We start from the raw sequence: 20,327 nt of genomic DNA on the forward strand, positions 1-20,327 counted from the left end.
TTTGTGCTTTAAAATTGTCCTTATTTACGCACTCGTTTCACAATTTTATTTATTGTTACCAACCACCACAATCTGGTCACTCTTTGCAAGTGACATTTCTTATTTTGTTGAAGTTTTGATTGTTCGAAAAAGATGCATAATTTTACCAAACATTTGCAGAAGTGATTTTAATTTTAGCAACCAGACGTCCCTGTTTTCCCGGGACAGTCCCAGTTTTGAGTCTGTGTCCCCTGTCCCAGCAGATTCATACAAAAAAACAGTGATTTGTCCCAGTTTTGTACAAGAAATGTCCCTATTTTTGACTAATTTAATCTCCTCCAACAATAAAAAGCAACACAAACTGTCATTTGTTTTGGTAAAATACAGAAAAGCTGCTTTAAAAACTGACCAAAACACAAAGAAAATGCGACTATACTGACTGACCGGGTGCAGAATGATTTTCCTTATGCACTCATTTCACAATTTTATTATTACCAATCACCACAAACCAAACAGTGTTCCAGTTTTTGATGTTGAAATCGTGGTCTCCCTAATTTTGCAGTTTTAAAAAATGTAAAAGAAAATGCAGTGCGCCTTTGTGACCAGCAGGCGGCGCTGTTGGACTTTTCTCCTGACCTCCGGATGCTGTCGGTGAGTCTGCTCATTTTGTCAGTTTGTCAGTTTTGTTTTTGTTTTGTTTTGGCTTTAAAATAAAGTAAATAAGATAAATAAAGTCAAGTCAAGTAAAATAAAGTGAAGTAAAGTAAAGCAAAATAAAGTAAAATAAAATAACGTAAAATAAAATAAAGTAAGATCAAATAAAGTAAAATACATTAAAATAAAATAAAGTAAAATAAAATAAAGTAAAATAAATTAAAGCAAAATAAAATCAAGTGAACTAAAGTAAAATAAAATGTATTAAAATAAAGTAAAATTAAATAAATTAAAGTAAAATAAAGTAAATATATTAAAGCAAAATAAAGTAAAGTAAAATAAAGGACAATTAAATTAAATTAAATACAATTATTAAATTAAATACAATTAGCGCTGGTTTAGCGCTTGAGATCGTACGCATGCGCAGTCTTTATGTGACCCTGTAATACCCTGTAGCGGCGGTGGGGGGCAGCGTTGCGCCTCGTCGCCTCCAGTCTGCCGGGACCAGCGGACGAAGCAGCGGTAAAATTAAAATAGTTAAATAAAGTAAAGTAAAATAAATTAAAGTAAAATAAAGTGAAGTAAAATAAATTAAAGTCAAATAAAATAAAGCAAAATGAAGTCAAATAAAGTAAAGTCAAATAAAGTAAAGTCAAATAAAGTAAAGTCAAATAAAATAAAGCAAAATAAAGTAAAACAAAATAAATTAAAGTAAAATAAAGTAAAGCAAAGTCAAATAAAATAAAGAAAAATAAAGTAAAGTAAAATAAATTAAAATAAAGTAAAGCAAAGTAAAATAAAGTGAAGTAAAATAAAGTAAAGTAAAATAAAGTAAAGTAAAATAAAGTAAAGTAAAATAAAGTAAAGTAAAATAAAGTAAAGTAAAATAAAGTGAAGTAAAATAAAGTGAAGTAAAATAAAGTGAAGTAAAATAAAGTGAAGTAAAATAAAGTGAAGTAAAATAAAATAAAGTAAAGTAAAATAAAGTAAAATAAAATAAAGTAAAATAAAGTAAAATAAAATAAAGTAAAGTAAAGTAAAGTAAAGTAAAGTAAAATATAATAAAATACGCCCATGCGCAGTCTTTACGTGAGCCTGTAATACCCTGTAGCGGCGGTGGGGGGCAGCGTCGCGCCCCCGTCACCTCCAGTCTGCCGGGACTAGCGGACGAAGCAGCAGCGGCAGCGGTAGTAGCGGCGGCGGCGGCGGCTAATGCGGAGCTAACGGCGGAACGGAGCGGATCCAGCGCAGTAAAAAAAAAAAAAAAAAATGTCGTACAAACACCAGGCTCTGCGCAATCTGGTGGTGGAGAGGCTCGCAGTCGCCGCGGATGAGATTTTTGCGCTTTTCGAACGGACCTTCGCGGAGTATGAAGAGGAGGTTCTGCGGTCTAAATTGCTGCAGGAGACTCGAGTGGAGCTGAGCGGGTCTGGTACGAGCTCGAGCTTTGTTTGTCTCCAACATTTGTCTCTTTTTTTTTTTTGTAAACATCGTTTTTAAAAAAAAAAAAAAAGTTAGAATGAATTCAGTTTTGGTTTATTAAGAGTCTAAACATTTTACTACCTCATTTCTATTTTTATACGTTGTGTGTTTTAGGGTGGCTGGATTTTCAAAATAAAACTGTGTTCTGCGTCCGGCACTGATGGATCTAAACCTGGTTTAGTCCTGGTTTATTACCGGTCTAGTACTAGTTTAATCCCGGTTGAGTACCTGGTTTAGTTCTGGTCTAGTACCTGGTTTAGTTCCGGACTACTACCCAGTGTAGTTCTGGTCTAGCACCTGGTCTAGCACCTGGTTTAGTCCTGGTTTAGTCCTGGTTTAGTCCTGGTCTAGTAACTGTTTCAATTCTGGTTTAGTACCGGTCTAGTACCGGTCTTGTACCTGGTCCAGTACCTGGTCTAGTCTCGGTTTAGTAACTGTTTTAGTCCTGGTCTAATCCTGGTCTAGTCCCGGTTTAGTCCTAGTTTAGTACCTAGTGTATTCCCGGTGTAGTCCCGGTCTAGTACCTTGTTTAGCTCCGGACTACTACCCAGTTTAGTCCTGGTTTAGTTCTAGTCAAGTAACTGTTTCACTTCTGGCGTAGTCCTGGCGTAGTCCTGGCGTAGTCCTGGCGTAGTCCTGGCGTAGTCCTGGCGTAGTCCTGGTTTAGTCCTGGTTTAGGACCTTTGCGGAGTATGAAGAGGAGGTTCTGGCCCAAATTGCTGCAGGAGACTCGAGTGGAGCTGAGCGGGTCTGGTACGAGCTCGAGCTTTGTTTGTCTCCAACATTTGTCTCTTTTTTTTTTTAACATCGTTTTTTTAAGTTAGAATGAATCCAGTTTTGGTTTATTAAGAGTCTAAAACATTTTACTACCTCATTTTTATACATTGTGTGTTTTAGGGTGGCTGGATTTTCAAAATAAAACTCTGGGAGAAATAAAAATGTGTTCTGCGCCCGGCACTGATGGATCTAGATCTGGTTTAGTCCTGGTTTAGTACCGGTCTAGTACTAGTTTAATCCCGGTTGAGTACCTGGTTTAGTTCTGGTCTAGTACCTGGTTTAGTTCCGGACTACTACCCAGTTTAGTTCTGGTCTAGTACCTGGTTTAGTCCTGGTCTAGTAACTGTTTAAATTCTGGTCTAGTCCTGGTTTAGTACCGGTCTAGTACCGGTCCAGTACCTGGTCTAGTCCCGGTTTAGTCCTGGTTTAGTACCTAGTGTATTCCCGGTGTAGTCCCGGTCTAGTACCTGGTTTAGTTTCCGGACTACTACCTGGTTTAGTCCTGGTTTAGTTCTAGTCTAGTAACTGTTTCACTTCTGGTCTAGTCCTAGTTTAGTCCTGGTCTTGTACCTGGTTTAGTACCTGGTGTAATCCCGGGCTAGTCCCAGTCTAGTATCTGGTTTAATCCTGGTTTAATCCTGGTCTAGTACCTGTTTTAATTCTGGTCTAGTCCTGGTTTCGTTCTGGTTTAGTCCTTGGTTAGTACCTGATTTAGTCCCGGTCTAGTATCTGGTCTAGTACCTGATCTAGTATCTGTTTTAGTCCTGGTTTATCCCCGGTCTAGTAACTGCTTTAGTTCTGGTCTAGTACCTGGTCTAGTCCTGGTTTAGTCCTGGTCAAATACCTGGTTTAATCCCAGTCTAATACCTGGTTTAGTCCCGGTCTAGTACCTAGTCCAGTGCCCAGTCTAGTACCTGGTCTAGTTTAGTCCCGATCTAGTATCTGGTTTAGTCCTGGTCTAGTACCTTGGTTAGACCTGGTTTAGTACCTGGTCTAGTCCTGGTTATGCTCCGGTCTAGTATCTGATTTAGCCCCGGTCTCGTACCCAGTTTAGTCCTGGTTTAGTCCTGGTTTAGTCCTTGTTTAGTACCTGGTCGAGTATCTTGTTTTATTCCTGGTTTAGTTTCTGTCTCGTACCCAGTTTAGTCCTGGTTTAGTCCTGGTTTAGTCCTTGTTTAGTACCTGGTCGAGTATCTTGTTTTATTCCTGGTTTAGTTTCTGTCTCGTACCCAGTTTAGTCCTGGTTTAGTCCTTGTTTAGTACCTCGTCTAGTATCTGTTTTATTCCTGGTTTAGTCCTGGTCTAGTATCTGGTTTAGTCCCAGTCTTGTACCCAGTTTAGTCCTGTCTATTACCTGCTTTAGTCCTGGTTTAGTCCTGGTCTAGTACCTGCTTTAGTCCTGCTTTAGTCCTGGTTTAGTCCTGGTCTAGTACCTGCTTTAGTCCTGTTTTAGAGAAAGAGAGAGATGGAGGAGATGGAGGGACAGACTTTATTGATCCTGGGGGAAATTGAAGTTTTGCTGCAGTAACATTTCCTCTGCTTCGTCTCCTTCGAGTTTCAGTCCAACGACTCAGACACCATCAGAACTTTTATTATTATTGTTTTTATTTTAAATTATTCTCACAAATTACTTAAGTTAAAACTGTTTTGCTCGAGAGAAAAAGAGAGAGAAAGACGGCGACAAACAGAGACAGAGATTTTATTGATCTATTTATTTATTGATTTTAACAAAGAAGAAAAAAAACATAAATAAGTGGCACTTTTTGGAGGAAGTTTATTTGATAAAATCAGAGAGCAGGAGCCGACATTTCCTGTGTGAAGTCAAGTTCTAGGCCCTGGTTTAGTTCTGGTCTAGTCCTGGTCTAGTCCTGGTTTAGTCCCGGTCTTGTACCTGCTTTAGTCCCGGTCTAGTCCTGGTTTAGTCCCGGTTTAGTCCCGGTTTAGTCCTGTTTTAGAGAAAGAGGGAGACGGAGGGACAGACTTTATTGATCCTGAGGGAAATTAAAGTTGTTGCCGCGGTAACGTTCACTCTGCGCTTGAGTTGGTTTCGCGGGAAAACTCTGGTCAGGGAGGGTCAGCAGATCCTGAAGAAGAAGAGACAAAAGTGTCCCTCCCTCCTCTGCGTGTTAAAACTGCACTGTGTCACTTTTCTGGCGGAGGAGCCGTCGAATGCTTTTCTATAAAGAGACGTCACCGCTCTGCCTGGAATGTCCCACAGTGTGACTTTAAACAGCTCTACTTTATTACATTTACTCAATTACAGCTGGTTTTAGAGCTCAAGAATCCCTAGAAAAACAGGCGTTCTGACTGTGAGCGGGGTCTCCTCTCCGCAGATCTGACTTCTGATTTAGTCCGGTTTGGTCTCCGTGGAGATAGTACGGCGTTATAAACCTTTCTATCTCTGTGGAGACCAAACCAGAGCAGGTTAGAAGTCAGATCTGTGGAGAGGCGACCCCGCACATAGTGAAAATACGGTATTTTTTTTCAGACTCTTAAGTAGGGGTGTGCAAAAATATAAAAATATCGATATATCGTATCGTTTTAAGTGATGATACAGTATCGATATCGTGGGCTGCTGTATCGATACATCACCAAGAGTATTTTTTGGTATATTTTACTAAATTATTTTGTTACAGCTACAGTTTTGTTGCTTGTTTAGAGGAAGAAAACTCGTTTATGCGACACATTTGACATTTTCACTGTTTTGATGAATAAAATATTTGTGTTTCATATGAAATTAGCACAAGAAGAAGTGGTTTAACAAAGACTTTGGTAACACTTTATAATAACTACACATTATTTAGCCGTAATAAAGCATGAACAAAGACTTAATTCATAATGAATAAAGACTTAATTCATAATGATTCACACTTAGTAAATGCTTAATAAAGCATAATTTGTCTTCACTTAGTTAAGTCTTTTTTGAGAGCTTTTCTTAACAGATAACAGCTGCCTGAATTATCATTGCATTGCATTATTAGTAAATCATTCTCTCATAGTAATACTATGATTAATGATTAATAAATGCTCAAATGGTTAGTTCATGAGTAATTAAGTATGAAATAATTATGAGTAACTATTTACAGCACAGGCAAATTAAGTGCAAGTGCTAATTAAGGTAGTAATTAAGTAGTTACTAAGCATGAATCATTATTAATTAAGTCTTTGTTCATTAATAATTAAGTCTTTGTTCATGCTTTGTTAAGGCTAAATAAGGTGTAGTTATTATAAAGTGTTACAAAGACTTTTAGTATCACGTATAGAGTTAGCCTTTATTTTTTACTGAACCGTATCGAATCAATTTGAAATATATCGTATCGAATCAAAAGTGCACCGTATCGGGATATGTATCGTATCGGCAACTTCTTAATGATACCCAGCCCTAGTCGCGTGTTTATTGAATCACACAGGTTACAAGAATAAATGGGCGTTTACATTTTTCTGTCACAGTAAAAAACACAGAGAATAAAGGTGTGTGTGTGTGTGTGTGTGTGTGTGTGTGTGTGTGTGTGTGTGTGTGTGTGTGTGTGTGTGTGTGTGTGTGTGTGTGTGTGTGTGTGTGTGTGTGTGTGTGTGTGTGTGTGTGTGTGTGTGTGTGTGTGTGTGTGTGTGTGTGTGTGTGCCAGCTGCTGAGGTGTAGGGAGGACTGTCCTTGGGGAAGATAACAGTTAATGAGAAGTTGGTTTTCCCGTGAGAAATACACTTTGATGAAATAAGACAAAGAATCATCTAAACCAGAGGTGTTCACACTTTTTCATCATGTGAGCTACTTACAAAATGACCAAGTCAAAATGATCTTCCTAATACAAAGCCAAACAAACTGCACTGAAACACTCTGTGCCCCTTTTTTGGACCCTCCCCCACAGTTTGAGAACCTCTTCTTTAAGAGAACTTCCTCTGGCACTTTACACAAAACTGTGAAAAAAGTGAAGGAAGATTTTTAAACCTGTTTTTTAAAGTTCCAAACTGGAGTTTCATTCTTTTCTGATTTTGATATTTACCAGCCTCTGCACATTTACCAAACCAAACGCACATCGTGACAAACACAGATGCATTTATCACTTTTGTTAGACAAACTTCAGCCAAATGTGGCAGTAGGTCTGTTCTGTAGATCCGCTCTATGCTGTAGACCTGCTTTGTGCCAACACTGGAACACAAAAGACTGGTTTTTGCTTCACGTTTGGTCTTGCTCTTCTAATCAGCCGCACTGTGGGACTCTTTAACATTTATGTAAATGAGTCATGCAGTTTTAAGTTTTGTTTCTGTGAGACTTGAACAAATCTGCATTAAACACATTATAATGTCAAACGGGTTGATGTGGCTCGAGAGTGGTTATGTTTTATGTTGTAAAGTTGAATTTATTTATGCAGATTAGTGCAGATACTAATCATAATGATGATCATTTTAATATAAAAACATTAATGATTAATCGATAATTGATCGTTAATTCTCCCAATGATCGATTAAGAAAATTTAATCGATTGCCCATCTCTACTCTGGACTAGAAGTCACTTCAGCCAAAAAATGTGTAATGAAGAAGAAACAAATATATCTATGTCGCACTAAGCCGCAGGAACCAACATTTCCTGTGTAAAGTGGAGTTGGTAAAAACAACAGAAGTGAGAACAACAGACTGTTAACGTCACATATTTCACAGTTCTTCAGATAAACTATTAACAACAGAACAGAACAAGTTTAACCAAACTCTCCATCTCACTCCAAATCACTAAATCCATTCAATTCTTCATCCTCGGTGTCACTTCTGAACAACTCGGCCTCGACCTCCGGAGGTAAACAGAGCGACGCAAACTCTTCTGTGTTGCTGTCGTCAGACTCAGCGTCAGGGCCGGTTCACATGACAATGTTTTTTGGTCAAAACGGTGAAGTTTTTATTCGTTTTGGCCTTTCATTCACACGGAGCCGACGTTTCGTGTGGGTGAAACAGGTTCCAGAGTGGAGACATCTGAGAAAGCAGCAGAGAAATGCAGCGAAGTCTGAAGCCCTCGAACCTCGAACTGGCCTCCACAGACCGCAAGAGCGATGCCGAAATGTGACAGGTGCAGCCTACTAAAAAAAAAACTGAGATTTGCATTATTAAATATTATTATCATTATCGTCAACAGCGCCACATACAGGTGTGGTAGATGTATTACATCGTTTTCACTTCATTGTTGTGTGGAGGTGAATATTTATTGATCCGACACGTGTGTGGACGCAAATTTTTTTCAACCTGTAAAAGAAAAAATCCAGAAGAATCCGTGTATCATTCGTTCATTTGTCTTTCAATATAAAACCAAAAATAAGAAAACGAAAAAACTGCAGTTTTCTTCGTTATTTGTCTCCAAAACCAAAATGAAAAAACAGATAATGATTAGTTTTTTCAGTTTTTGATTTTGTGTTTAAATGAAAAATGGAAAAAAACGGATAACGACCGTTTCCCGTTTACATGACGTCCATGACTGCGATGCTGGACTTTTGCACCGCATCTGGACTGAACCAGGACTGATCCAGGTCCGAGACCAGACCGGGACCAGAGCGGGACCAGACTGGGACCAGACCGGAGGTTCAGGGCCCACAGCAGGGCCGGAGCTCGAAGCTGAGGCTCGGACCCCGCGGAGGCTCCGAGTCAAAGCTCAGAGTCTGCTCTGGTACCGCTCTGGTCCCGGTCTCAGTCCGACTCTGGTCCGGGTCTGGTCTCGGACCTGGATCAGTCCTGGTTCAGTCCGTACCCGGTGCAAAAGTCCGGCATCACAGTCACGGAAGTCACGTAAACGGGAAACGCCCGTTATCCATTTTTTCCATGTTTCATTTAAACACAAAATTGAAAACTGAAAAAACGAATCGTTATCTGTTTTTTTATTTTGGTTTTGCAGACAAATAATGAAGAAAACAGTTGTTTTTTCGTTTTCTTATTTTTGGTTTTATATTGAAAAACGAATGAACGAATGATACACGGATTCAGAAGCGTTGACGTGTGGACGCAGCATCAGTTCCAGTTAGAATTATTCGGGTCTTTCTGAATCCCGACAGGATGGTTTCGGTGTCGCTGAAGTCCAGGCTTTGTCCGTCCATCCAGTGACTTCAGGAAAGTTTCATAAGTGTCACAAGTTTCTCTCTCACTCCAAACTTTCTTTCTGCTGCTCCTTTTACGTTTTCAGCTGCAGATTTCACGACTTGCAGTTTGTAATCTGCAGCATCTGATTTTGTTTTTGGGCGCGTTTGTGTTCAGTCTTCGCAGTCTTTGTCTTTATGAGTTTAAAGTTAATTAAATTATTAAAGTGTTAATAGTTGAGTGGTGCAGAAGTAACGGTGCGATCGACTGATACAGACAGGACAGGGGCTCTTTCTGCAGGAGACATGCGCAGTAGAGCCAAGTGACAGTGATACGGGAGGAACAGGAGCAGCAGATACTCACACACAAGACTAGAACCTCTCCACACTTCACAAAAAACATTTTAATATAGAAGTCACAGGAAACACACAAACCATGAAAAAAGTGACAGTTACAGTCTGAAAAATACAGTATCTGTTTTTCTAAGTGTTTTTGAGCTATAAAACCCCCTGTACTTGAACAAGTGGTCCCGGTCAAGCAGAAGTAAACAACAAGGCCAAAAATTCAAGTTAATTCACCTGATATAAAAATGTATTAAACAGATACATATGTACTCTAGTTTATGAAACTGTTGACCTTTTTTCTGTACCATTTTTGGTTCTAAAGTTCCATACGTTTTAAACAGACCATGTATGAAACATGGAACAAAAATTATTTCCCAAATTTCAAAAACCTGCAAATCATGTAAATAAATGGATTGTTATTCCATCTTTGAACTGTTGATGAAGGTACATGATTTTTCAAAAAAAAATGTATTGAAAATGATAAAAATTAGCTTGAAAGGACTGACATATTTTTTAGAAATAGTTTCCTTTCATTTTGAAGTAATATTAAAGTATTCAGAAGAAAAAAGCGACAACCATGACCTTTCTTAATAAAAAATCTCATGAGTCAAAAAGTAAGAGGTTTTTCAACCTAATCTTGTACCATATGGTAGAAAACTATATGACGCAAATATTCAAACCAGTTTGTTAAGGATATGTAAGTGAGAACCAAGAGTTATCACTGTTTGGATTTTCGAATGTAGCCAGTCCATTACTAGGGCCTAGGGCTAGTTAAAAGGTAAAATGAGGAACTGAAACAAAGTTTTAGAAATGTTTATTGAAAATTTATGTGCAGATTGAAGTTACCTGTAAAAGAAAAGGAAATAAGTAAAAGTAAAAGTGCATTTAAATCGAAGTAATTGTACTTACCCTCTGGTGTGGTCTGCCTCAGGTGCTCCGGCCAAAAGAGTCCCCGGGGAGCCAGAGCACCTTAAGAAGGTTCTGGGGCAGCCAACCATGTTGTTTGGAGGAGGGGAGCACAAATTTTTAACTGGTTCTATTTAGTATTTTAAAACATTGAACACTGCTAATTTAAATAAAGATATATATATTTTGATAGTTGATGTAATTGGATGTTGTTTGGGCACTGTTTTGATAGTTGGTTTTTAGATATTAAATGTACAAATTATTGGTGCTTACCTGATCGTTAAAGTGGGCTCACCCAATTAGGACAGGGCCTTTAAAAGAAGCCAGCCTCACCTTGTTTAGAGAGAGGTGCTGTGTGAGCGCAGGTAACTGCTATGCCTGTTTTTAACCTTTTTGGAACTTCTGTAAATTGTTTTTGTTTTGTCTTTAATAAATGCACTGGGATCTGCACTGTAAACTGGCTCAATTTGACCTCCTAAAACCGCTAAGGTTGCCACCAGGCTATTACATATTTATTGCCCAAAAAGTGCTGCATATTTCATTCTCTCCGTTACCAACATGAATTTTTAAATTTTTGTCTTGAACTTGAAAGAATCTCACAGGTTTAACTTGACCCTGTTGGAGTGTAACTCTTTCCTACATTCTGATACTTTACTTATTTCAATAGTCCCACTAGTTTCTGAATAAGAGACATTTGAATGTAAAAAATCTGCCCGTTTCCCTCCGTTACCACTTGACCAAGACCCAAATGTAAAGTAGAGTTGTTTAAATTCCGTCTTTTAAACTCGCTGTTCACCCTTTTTTTTCTGTGTGTTCTTCTTTATAGTCGTGCAGCTTTCCTCAGCTCCTCCAGACGTGCACCAAAGCCCCGAACGACCCGAAAAGGCAACACCCGTGCTCATCAAGAAAGAAGAAGAGCCGTCCGTGGCGTTCTCGTTCACACCTCTGCCTCTCAAATCCGAAGAGCACCTCGACAAATCCGCGTTCCGGCACGAAGGGGAAGAGGAACCGGCCGAGGAGAAGGGGCGCGAGATCGTCCAGAAGCCGTACGGCGGCGAGGAGCCTGGCTGCAGCTTGGATTTGCAGTCGGAAAACAACGAGCGACCGTCCAGCTGTTCGGACACGGAGGATTCTGAAGACTGGGAGCCCTCGAGCAAAAGATCGACCAAAAGCGACGGGCAGGATTCTGATTTAGTTCTTATAGAGGACTCAAACACAGGTAGAGATGATGACAACGAACTCCTGTCTTTCTCAAACTTTTCCGGCAACGTAAATGCGACGATTCACTTGCAAAACCAGGCCTTTTCTAACCTGCTCGATTCTCACATGGGCACGGACGAGGAGCCTTACAGGTGCTCGGTTTGTAGCAAATGTTTCCGTCATAAGAATCACTGGAAGCGGCACGTGCGCTCCCACTACGCGCAGCCCTTCAGGTGTTCGGTTTGTAGCAAAGAGTTCATGCAGAAAGCTCACTTAAAGCGCCACATGCAGTCGCACTCAGAGGAGAGGTCGTTCAGCTGCCCGGAGTGCGGCTTGAGGCTAAAACAGCAGCACAACATGCACCGTCACATTTCGGCCGTTCACAGGCGGGAGAAGCCCTTCAGCTGTTTGTTCTGCGAGAAAGCATTTGCACAAAAGAGCGATTTTACCATCCACATGAGGACACACACCGGGGAGAAGCCCTTTATCTGTACTTACTGTAGGAAGGGCTTCCGCGTCCGAGCTTCTCTCAATAAACACGTACAGAAGAGCCACGCAGGCGCTCAGAGCAGGTGAAGTTAGAGAAAATGAAATTATATCTGGCGTTTTAGTTAGGCACAAAACTACTATTCAGATTTAAGAGGCTTTTTTTTTTTTTTTTACACAAACCTACACCAAAACTTCGAAATCAAGACGGCAGAATTTGAGTTACCGTATTTTTCGGACTATAAGTCACTCCAGTCCAAAAATGTGTAATAAAGAAGAAAAAGACACATATAGGTGTCACTTTTTATAAAATCGGAGACCAGGAGCAGATTTTTCCTGTGTAAAGTCAAGTTCGAGGAGAAGAAGAGACAAAAGCGTCCCTCCCTCCCTCCTCTGTGTGCTAAAGCTGCACTGTGTCACTTTTCTGGCAGACGGTCCCTCAAATGCTTTTCTATAAAGGGACGTCACTGCTCTGCCTGGAATGTCCCACAGTGTGACTTTAAACAGCTCTACTTTACTATATTTACTCAATTGCAGGTGGTTTTAGAGCGCAAAAATCCCCCCAAAAATCTCTTCACAGATCTGACTTCTGATTTACTTCGGTTTGGTTTCCGTAGAGATAGAAAGGTTTATAACGTCGTACTATCTCCATGGAGACCAAACCAGAGCAGATTAGAAGGCAGATCTGTGGAGAGGCGACCCCGCTCACAGGACTATAAGTCGCACCAGACAAAAAATGCGTAATGAAGAAGAAAAAAACATATATATGTCGCACTTTTTTGCGGGAAATGTATTTTATAAAATGAGAGAGCAGCAGCAGACGTTTCCTGTGTAAAGTGAAGTTGTAGTAAAAATAATAGAAGAGAGAACAACAGACCAAACTCTCCATCTCACTCCAAATCACTAAATCCATTCAATTCTTCATCCTCCGTGTCACTTCTGAACAACTCGGCCTCGACCTCCAGAGGTAAACACAGCGCCGCAAACTCTCGTGCGTTGCTGTCGTCAGACACGGCGTCAGTTCCATTTAGAATTATTCGGGTCTTTCTGAATCCCGACAGGAACGGTTTTGGTTCCGGTTAGAATCGTCTCTGTTCACGCCGACGTCACAAAAAAAGGAAGACGTTTGGAAACATGTGATTACAAACTTTCTTTGGGCTTTGTTTGTGGGAGTGAGTCTGACAAAATGTAGGAAAAATTAGAAAATGTTTTGTTCTCTTATGTTCAGCTCATCAACGATTCCAACCAGACTCAGTTTTCATCATTCCCCTCCGAGCGCTCTGGGTTCATGTGATGAGACGAGACGAGGGACAAACTCCAGATGATTCCAAACCGCACAGACGTCTACACGCTTCATTTTACCACTCGGCACGTGTACGGAAGCTTCACCGCGTGTTTTCAAACGTCTTCCGGGTTTGTGACGTGAGCATGAACAGAGACGCTTTTCTGAATCCCGACAGGATGGTTTCGGTGTCACTGAAGTCCAGGCTTTGTCCATCCGTTCAGCGACTTCAGGAAAGTTTCACAAGTGTCATAAGATTCTCTCTCACTCCAAACTTTCTTTCTGCCGCTCGATTTCCGGTTTTCAGCTGCAGATTTCACGATTTGCAGTTTGTAATCTGCAGAATCTGATTTTGTTTTTGGGGCATTTGTGTTCAGTCTTCTCAGTCGTCTTTATAATTTTAAAGTTTAAATTTTAATGGTGCGATCGACTGACATGATACAGACAGGACAGAGGCTCTTTCTGCAGGAGACATGCGCAGTAGAGCCAAGTGACAGTGGTGCAGGAGGAACAGGAGCAGCAGATACTCACACACAAGACTAGAACCTCTCCACACTTCACCAAAAACATTTTAATATAGAAGTCACAGGAAACACACAAATCATGAATAAAAGTGCAACTTATAGTCCGAAAAATACGGTATATAAACGAAAACAAATGCCATAAAACTACATAAAATTTTAAAAAGACAACAAATTTAGTATAATAATATGTTTATTCGGATATTTGATATAACAGAAATAACATAAAGTCAATTATTTTACATGATTAACCACGACTATAGTCTACAAAATCAATCATTTCAAAAAGGAGTGAAGAGAAGCAAAATGTTAAGTGTTCAGTTTTCATTGGACGCCATTTTGAGGACTTTTGACCATTACAGATGTTTAGTTTTTGAACTGTCATGGCAGCGATCTTAATTTTCCCCTCTTTTGACACTGGTTAATATCCAAAGATGTGAGCTGTGACCTCTGTGTCCTGCAGATGTTTTACTGAAGAAAGGCCGAGAGGAGACGCCAGGCTGCAGCTCTGATCTGAAAAACGACACAAACGCTCCACATGGCTCCTCCGGCGCGTCCGAGCTGGAACCGGCCGCGCCGAAAACGCCAGAAAACAAAACGGCAACGCAGAAATCAAAGAGAGACCGTAGGAAAAAGCTGGACCCGAGCCAGCTCAAGTGCCCAGAGTGCGGGAAGCAGTTCAAGCGTCCGTCCTATTTACGCAAACACATGGAAAACCACAGCAACCCTTTCCGCTGCGAGAGCTGCGACAAAACGTTCACGTTCAGATCTCAGCTGAGGACGCATCTGAGAACTCACACTAAAGAAAAACCCTTCAGCTGTTCAGTTTGTAAGCAGAAGTTCAGTCAGGGGTATTTTCTGAACAGACACATGAAAAACCACAGCGAAGAAAGACCGTACAGGTGTCCGGAGTGCGGTTTGAGGTTCAAGCAGCAGTACAACGTGTCCCGGCACGTGGCGGCAGTGCACAGGGGGGAGAAACCGTTCAGCTGCCCGGTTTGTAAGAAGGCGTTCGCGCAGAAGCAGGACTGCAGCACGCACATGTGCGTGCACTCGGACGACAAACCTTTCAGCTGTTCCTTCTGCGGTAAAGGCTTCGGGGACAGGGGTTACCTCAGACGGCACGAGCACAAGCACAGGAGCCGCGAGAAAAAGCAGAACTTAATTTACTGTAGTATCGACGGTTAAAGACGCACTGTGGGACTTTTCAGCTGCCGTGGAGATTCCTACTGCTGTTCGTTTTTTATTTAATTGTGTTTTTGTTTCAAGCGTCGCAGTTCGAGAAAAAGGCTTCAAAACAGAAACGATGCAAATTCACAAACTATAAAACCAAAAATAAGAAAACGAAAAAACAACAATTTTCTTCATTATTTGTCTCCAAAACCAAAATGGAAAAAACAATAACGACCGTTTCCCGTTTACGTGACTTAAACTGTGATGCCGGACTGAACCAGGACTGGGGCAGGACCGAACCAGACCGAGACTGAGACCGAGACCAGGACCACACCAAAACGGGACTAAACCAGGACTGAACCAGGACCAAAACCAGGACTAAACCAGGTCACAGTCTGGTCCTGATCTCAGTTCCGGTCTCAGTTCTCGTTCAGTTTTGGTTCAGTCTTGGTTCAGTCCTGTTTCAGTTCGTTATCCGTTTTTCCATTTTTCCATTTTCCATTTATTTGGCCGTGCAGACCGTTCTGCCACTAAACCAGGTCTAAAAACAGGACTAAAATGGGACTAAAACAGGACTAAAACAGGACAAAAATCAGGCCTAAAACAGGTCTAAAAACAGATCTAAAAACAGGACTAAAACAGGATTTAGCCAGGACTAAACCAGGACTAAAACCAGGTCTAAAAACAGGACTGAACCAGGATTAAAACAGGATTTAGCCAGGACTAAACCAGGACTAAAACCAGGACTAAAACCAGGACTAAAACAGGTCTAAAAACAGGTCTAAAAACAGGACTAAAACAGGACTAATAAAGGACTAAAACAGGATTTAGCCAGGACTTAACCATGCCGCGGGAGCGCCCATCGCGCCTGCTCTCATACGCAGCCCGATTCCTTTCGCTTCTCTGTGTTTGATTGAGTTTAAGAAAGTAAACATCCTCCGGCATGTACAGGCGGGAGCGGGACTGAAAATTCTGTCCCCTCGTAGCAGACCTTTACTGTACGGCTTCCAGGCCAGCTTACGGGTCAGATCTGCGCAGAGGCGACCCCCGCTCGCAGTAACAGTGTAAGTTTTCCAATACATTTTTATCTTAGAAAATGCTTTACAGATTCCTGTCACAGCAGTAACCATGGAGACGGGCTGGTTGGTGGAAAGTTACGCAGTGCATCTTTAAAAAACGGTTCAACATTTTGTGGAAAACGATGAACAATATTTCACTCTACTAAACTTAAAAACGCACCAACTCTGTACTTAAGGTACTTAAACCTGAAGAAGCAAGAAATTCGTTAAATCCAGAGTTGGTAGTACAGTTACTTTTACTTAAGTACTTCTCTAGCAGCATACTTTTACTCCTACTCGAGTCATTTTTGTATTGAAGTACTCGAGTAAAAGTTGTGCTTCCTCTTCCCGCTGTGAGGAAGACTGAAGTGACAAAATGAATCAATGATGTTTGTGTTTGTGATTTGTGTTTCTTGCGGCTCCTTCGCGTTGGATTTAGTTCGTCTCATTTTTGTGTCTGTTCTTTGAAAAAAAAAAAAAAAAAGCAGATTTTGGGATTTATTTCAGGTTTTGTCAAATTATAAATCAGATGTTACGTCCTGACAGTTCGTCTCTCAGCACTTTTCCCAAATACTTTTAAATTCTTGGACTACAGACGCTCTCCTCTTTTGGACTTCCTTTTTCAAATACAAACTTCAAATTTTTTTATTGCACCTTTTAATTTCGCACATTCATCTCGCAAAAACAACAATCATCGTCGACGGACACGTTCACTCTCTGCTTTGTTTGTTTTCTGTTGTGCCGGCTCGCGCTGAGTGTTCTGGCGCATTACCGTATTTTCCGGACTATAAGTCGCACCAGCTAAAAAATGCTCAGTGAAGTAGAAAAAAACATAAATAAGTCACACCGGACTATAAGTCGCACTTTTTGGGGAAATGTATTTTATAAAATAAGGGACCGACATTTCCTGTGTAAAGTGAAGTTGTAGTAAAAACAATAGACAACAATGTTAACGTCACATATTTCACAGTTCTTCAGATAAACTATTACATAAACAACAGAGCAAATTTACCAAACTCTCCATCTCACTCCAAATCACTAAATCCATTCAATTCTTCATCCTCGGTGTCACTTCTGAACAACTCGGCCTCGACCTCCAGAGGTAAACAGAGCGCCGCAAACTCTTCTGCGTCGCTGTCGGTAAATTGTGTAAGATTTTAATCACCGTTTACAATTTAGAGACACGTCATCGCCATTTATAGTTTTAATATCGTTCTTAAACAGCAGAGTGTGTGACTTTCTGGAGGTGGCGTGTCCAGACTTCAGAATATTCTCCACAGAGGTTTTACGCCAAGATCAGCTCCACAGAAAAAAAAAGGAGAAAGTGGACAAATAAGAGCCAGGTTTGTGGTGACGCGAGCCCGAGTTTTTCAGTGCATTGGACCTATTCACGTTGACGTCACAAAACCGGAAGACGTTTGGAAACACGCGGATGACGATTTCCTTTGCGTTCCGTTGGCGATATTAACTCCGACAAAATCCTCTGCTGCGTCGCTGTCGTCAGACTCTGCGTCCAGTCTGTTCCAGTTAGAATTATTCAGGTCTTTCTGAATCCCGACAGGACGGTTTCGGTTCCGGTCAGAATCGTCTGTGTTTGCGCTGACGTCACAAACCTGGAAGACGTTTGGAAACATGTGATTATAAACTTCCTTTGGGCTTTGTTTGTGGGAGTAAGTCTGACAAAATGTAGGAAAAGTTAGAAATTGTCGCAGTTTTTTCCATCTCCGTGTCGTTGTAGCGTTATGTTCAGCTCATCAACGATTCCAACCAGACCTCAGTTTTCATCATTCCCCTCCGAGCGCTCTGGGTTCATGTGATGAGACGAGACAAGGGACAAACTCCAGATGATTCCAAACCGCACAGACGTCTGTACGTTTCATTTTACCACTCAGCACGTTTACGGAAGTTTCACCGCGTGTTTTCAAACGTCTTCCCCGTTTGTGACGTGAGTCCAGGCTTTGTCCGTCCATCCAGTGACTTCAGGAAAGTTTTATGGGGCATCCTCCTGGTGTCACAAGTTTCTCTCTCACTCCAAACTTTCTTTCTGCTACTCGATTTCTGTTTTCAGCTGCAGATTTCATGACTTGCAGCAGGACAGAGGCTCTTTCTGCAGGAGACATGTGCAGTAGAGCCAAGTGACATTGGTACTAGAACCTCTCCACACTTCACGAAAAACATTTTAATATAGAAGTCGCACCGGAGAATAAGTCGCAGGAAACACACAAACCATGGAAAAAAAAGTGCGACTTATAGTCCGAAAAATACAGTACATACGTCAAAAACAAACAGCAGCGATTGGTTAAATAAAAAAAGTACCCGCCTACTGTCAAGCGAACGAATCCTAAAGCTGCTGGTGAATCAGACGAGGTTAAAACCCCTGAAACTGTAAGAATGGACGGATATGATGCAGAAATTCTCGTGATGGAAAAAATTATCTGCTATTTGAGATTAAAAACTTGTACATTTGACAAATTATGGACTAAATAAGAAGCAGAAACGGACTTCACACCTGCAAAGCCTCAGTCCAGTGTCTGATGTCGCTTTTGTAGAACTTCTGCTTTCGTGTTCTGTTTTTTTGTGTTTGTAAAAAAAATCTAATAAAATAATTTTGCCTTAGAAAGTCTCTCTGTAATTGATTTAAATGTATTTAAATCAGATCTTTTCTCCGTGTTCCAGTCGTTTCTTGGATTTGGAGTATTACTTGTATATATTACTGTAGTACATTAGTATATTACTGTAGTACATTTATATATTAGTGTAGTACATTTGTATATTACTGTAGTACATTTGTATATTATTGTAGTACATTTGTATATTACTGTAGTACATTTATATATTAGTGTAGTACATTTGTGTTGTATTATATATTACTGTAGTACAGTTGTATATTATTGTAGTACATTTGTATACTACTGTAGTACATTTATATATTAGTGTAGTACATTTGTAAATTGCTGTAGTACAGTTCTATATTATTACATATTACTGTAGTACAGTTGTATATTACTGTATATTATTGTAGTACATTTGTATACTACTGAAGTACATTTGTATATTATTATATATTACTGTAGTACAGTTGTATATTGTAGTACATTAGTATACTACTGTAGTACATTTGTAGATTATTGTAGTACATTTGTATATTAGTGTAGTACAGTTGTATATTATTGTATATTAGTGTAGTACATTTGTATAATACTGAAGTACAGTTGTATATTAGTGTAGTACATTTGTATACTACTGTAGTACATTTGTATATTATTGTAGTACAGTTGTATATTACATAGTACCATTGTATATTACTGTAGTACAGTTGTATATTACTGTATATTATTGTAGTACATTTGTATACTACTGTAGTACATTTGTAGATTATTGTAGTACATTTGTATATTACTGTAGTACATTTGTATATGAGTGTAGTACAGTTGTATACTACTGTAGTACAGTTGTATATTATTGTATATTAGTGTAGTACATTTATATATTAGTGTAGTACACTTGTATATTAGTGTAGTACAGTTGTATATTATTGTATATTAGTGTAGTACATTTGTATATTACTACAATACGTTTATATATTATTGTATATTAGTGTAGTACATTTGTATATTAGTGTAGTACATTTATATATTACTGTAGTACATTTGAAGATACCATCTCACAGTATTTAAGTTACATCAGTTTCTACACAGAACAGATCTGTTGCAGTTCTAGAGTTATACGAGGTTATACATCAGATTTGTTGCAGTTCTAGAGTTATACGAGGTTATACATCAGATTTGTTGCAGTTCTAGAGTTATACGAGGTTAAAAACGCTGCACTTTTCGTGTTTTTTCAGTATTTTCGCCACGTTTACACGAAGTCAAACTGAACATGTAAACACAAAGTGACGGGAGTTCGCGGGAAAAATAAATCCGCCAAAAAGCCAAACCCCGCCCTGACGCCACTTCCGCCGCACGCTCCGCCAATCAGCGCTCTCGTCCGGGGGAAAGTGACGCCACCGCGGACCAATCAAAGCGCGGTCGCGGGAAACACAGCTGATACGAGCGCGTCCGTGCGGGAGATTTCCGCTCAGTCTGCGGCGAAAACTGGACCAAACAAGACCCGAGAAGAGACCAGGGCCGCGATCAAATACTACTACAGACTCCCACGAACCTGCATCAACTTTTACAACAAGGTAAATACGTTTAAACTACAGATTTTTTAAAAGTTTTAAACCGATTTTGTACCATTTTGCAGCCCGGTAGTGTATCACGTGTTGCTTCTCTCTCAAAATACATCAATAATTTCACTTTAACTTTAATTTATTTATTTTAAAACTATGTAATACAAACATGCAACAGCTTTACAATTGACTAAATTTGTTAAAATATTAGATTTCTGAAGTTTTTGTGACACTTTTGCAAC

The 20,327-nt window shown here is 40.0% G+C and overlaps 1 protein-coding gene across 1 annotated transcript; it reads left to right on the forward strand.

Annotated features, from left to right (window-relative positions):
- The first annotated feature begins 1,845 nt into the window (after nucleotides 1-1,845).
- Nucleotides 1,846-18,524, forward strand: LOC110163764 (gastrula zinc finger protein XlCGF52.1-like). Its single transcript, XM_055158319.1, has 3 exons — nucleotides 1,846-2,065; nucleotides 11,021-11,413; nucleotides 14,147-18,524. Exons 1-3 carry the CDS (start codon nucleotides 1,903-1,905, stop codon nucleotides 14,869-14,871), a joined length of 1,281 nt encoding a protein of 426 aa, XP_055014294.1. The 5' UTR covers nucleotides 1,846-1,902; the 3' UTR covers nucleotides 14,872-18,524.
- The last annotated feature ends 1,803 nt before the right edge of the window (nucleotides 18,525-20,327 follow it).

Source organism: Boleophthalmus pectinirostris, unplaced genomic scaffold (genome assembly GCF_026225935.1).
Source record: "Boleophthalmus pectinirostris isolate CB_2022bp ecotype Guang Dong unplaced genomic scaffold, ASM2622593v1 HiC_scaffold_22, whole genome shotgun sequence".
Lineage (NCBI taxonomy): Eukaryota > Metazoa > Chordata > Actinopteri > Gobiiformes > Gobiidae > Boleophthalmus > Boleophthalmus pectinirostris.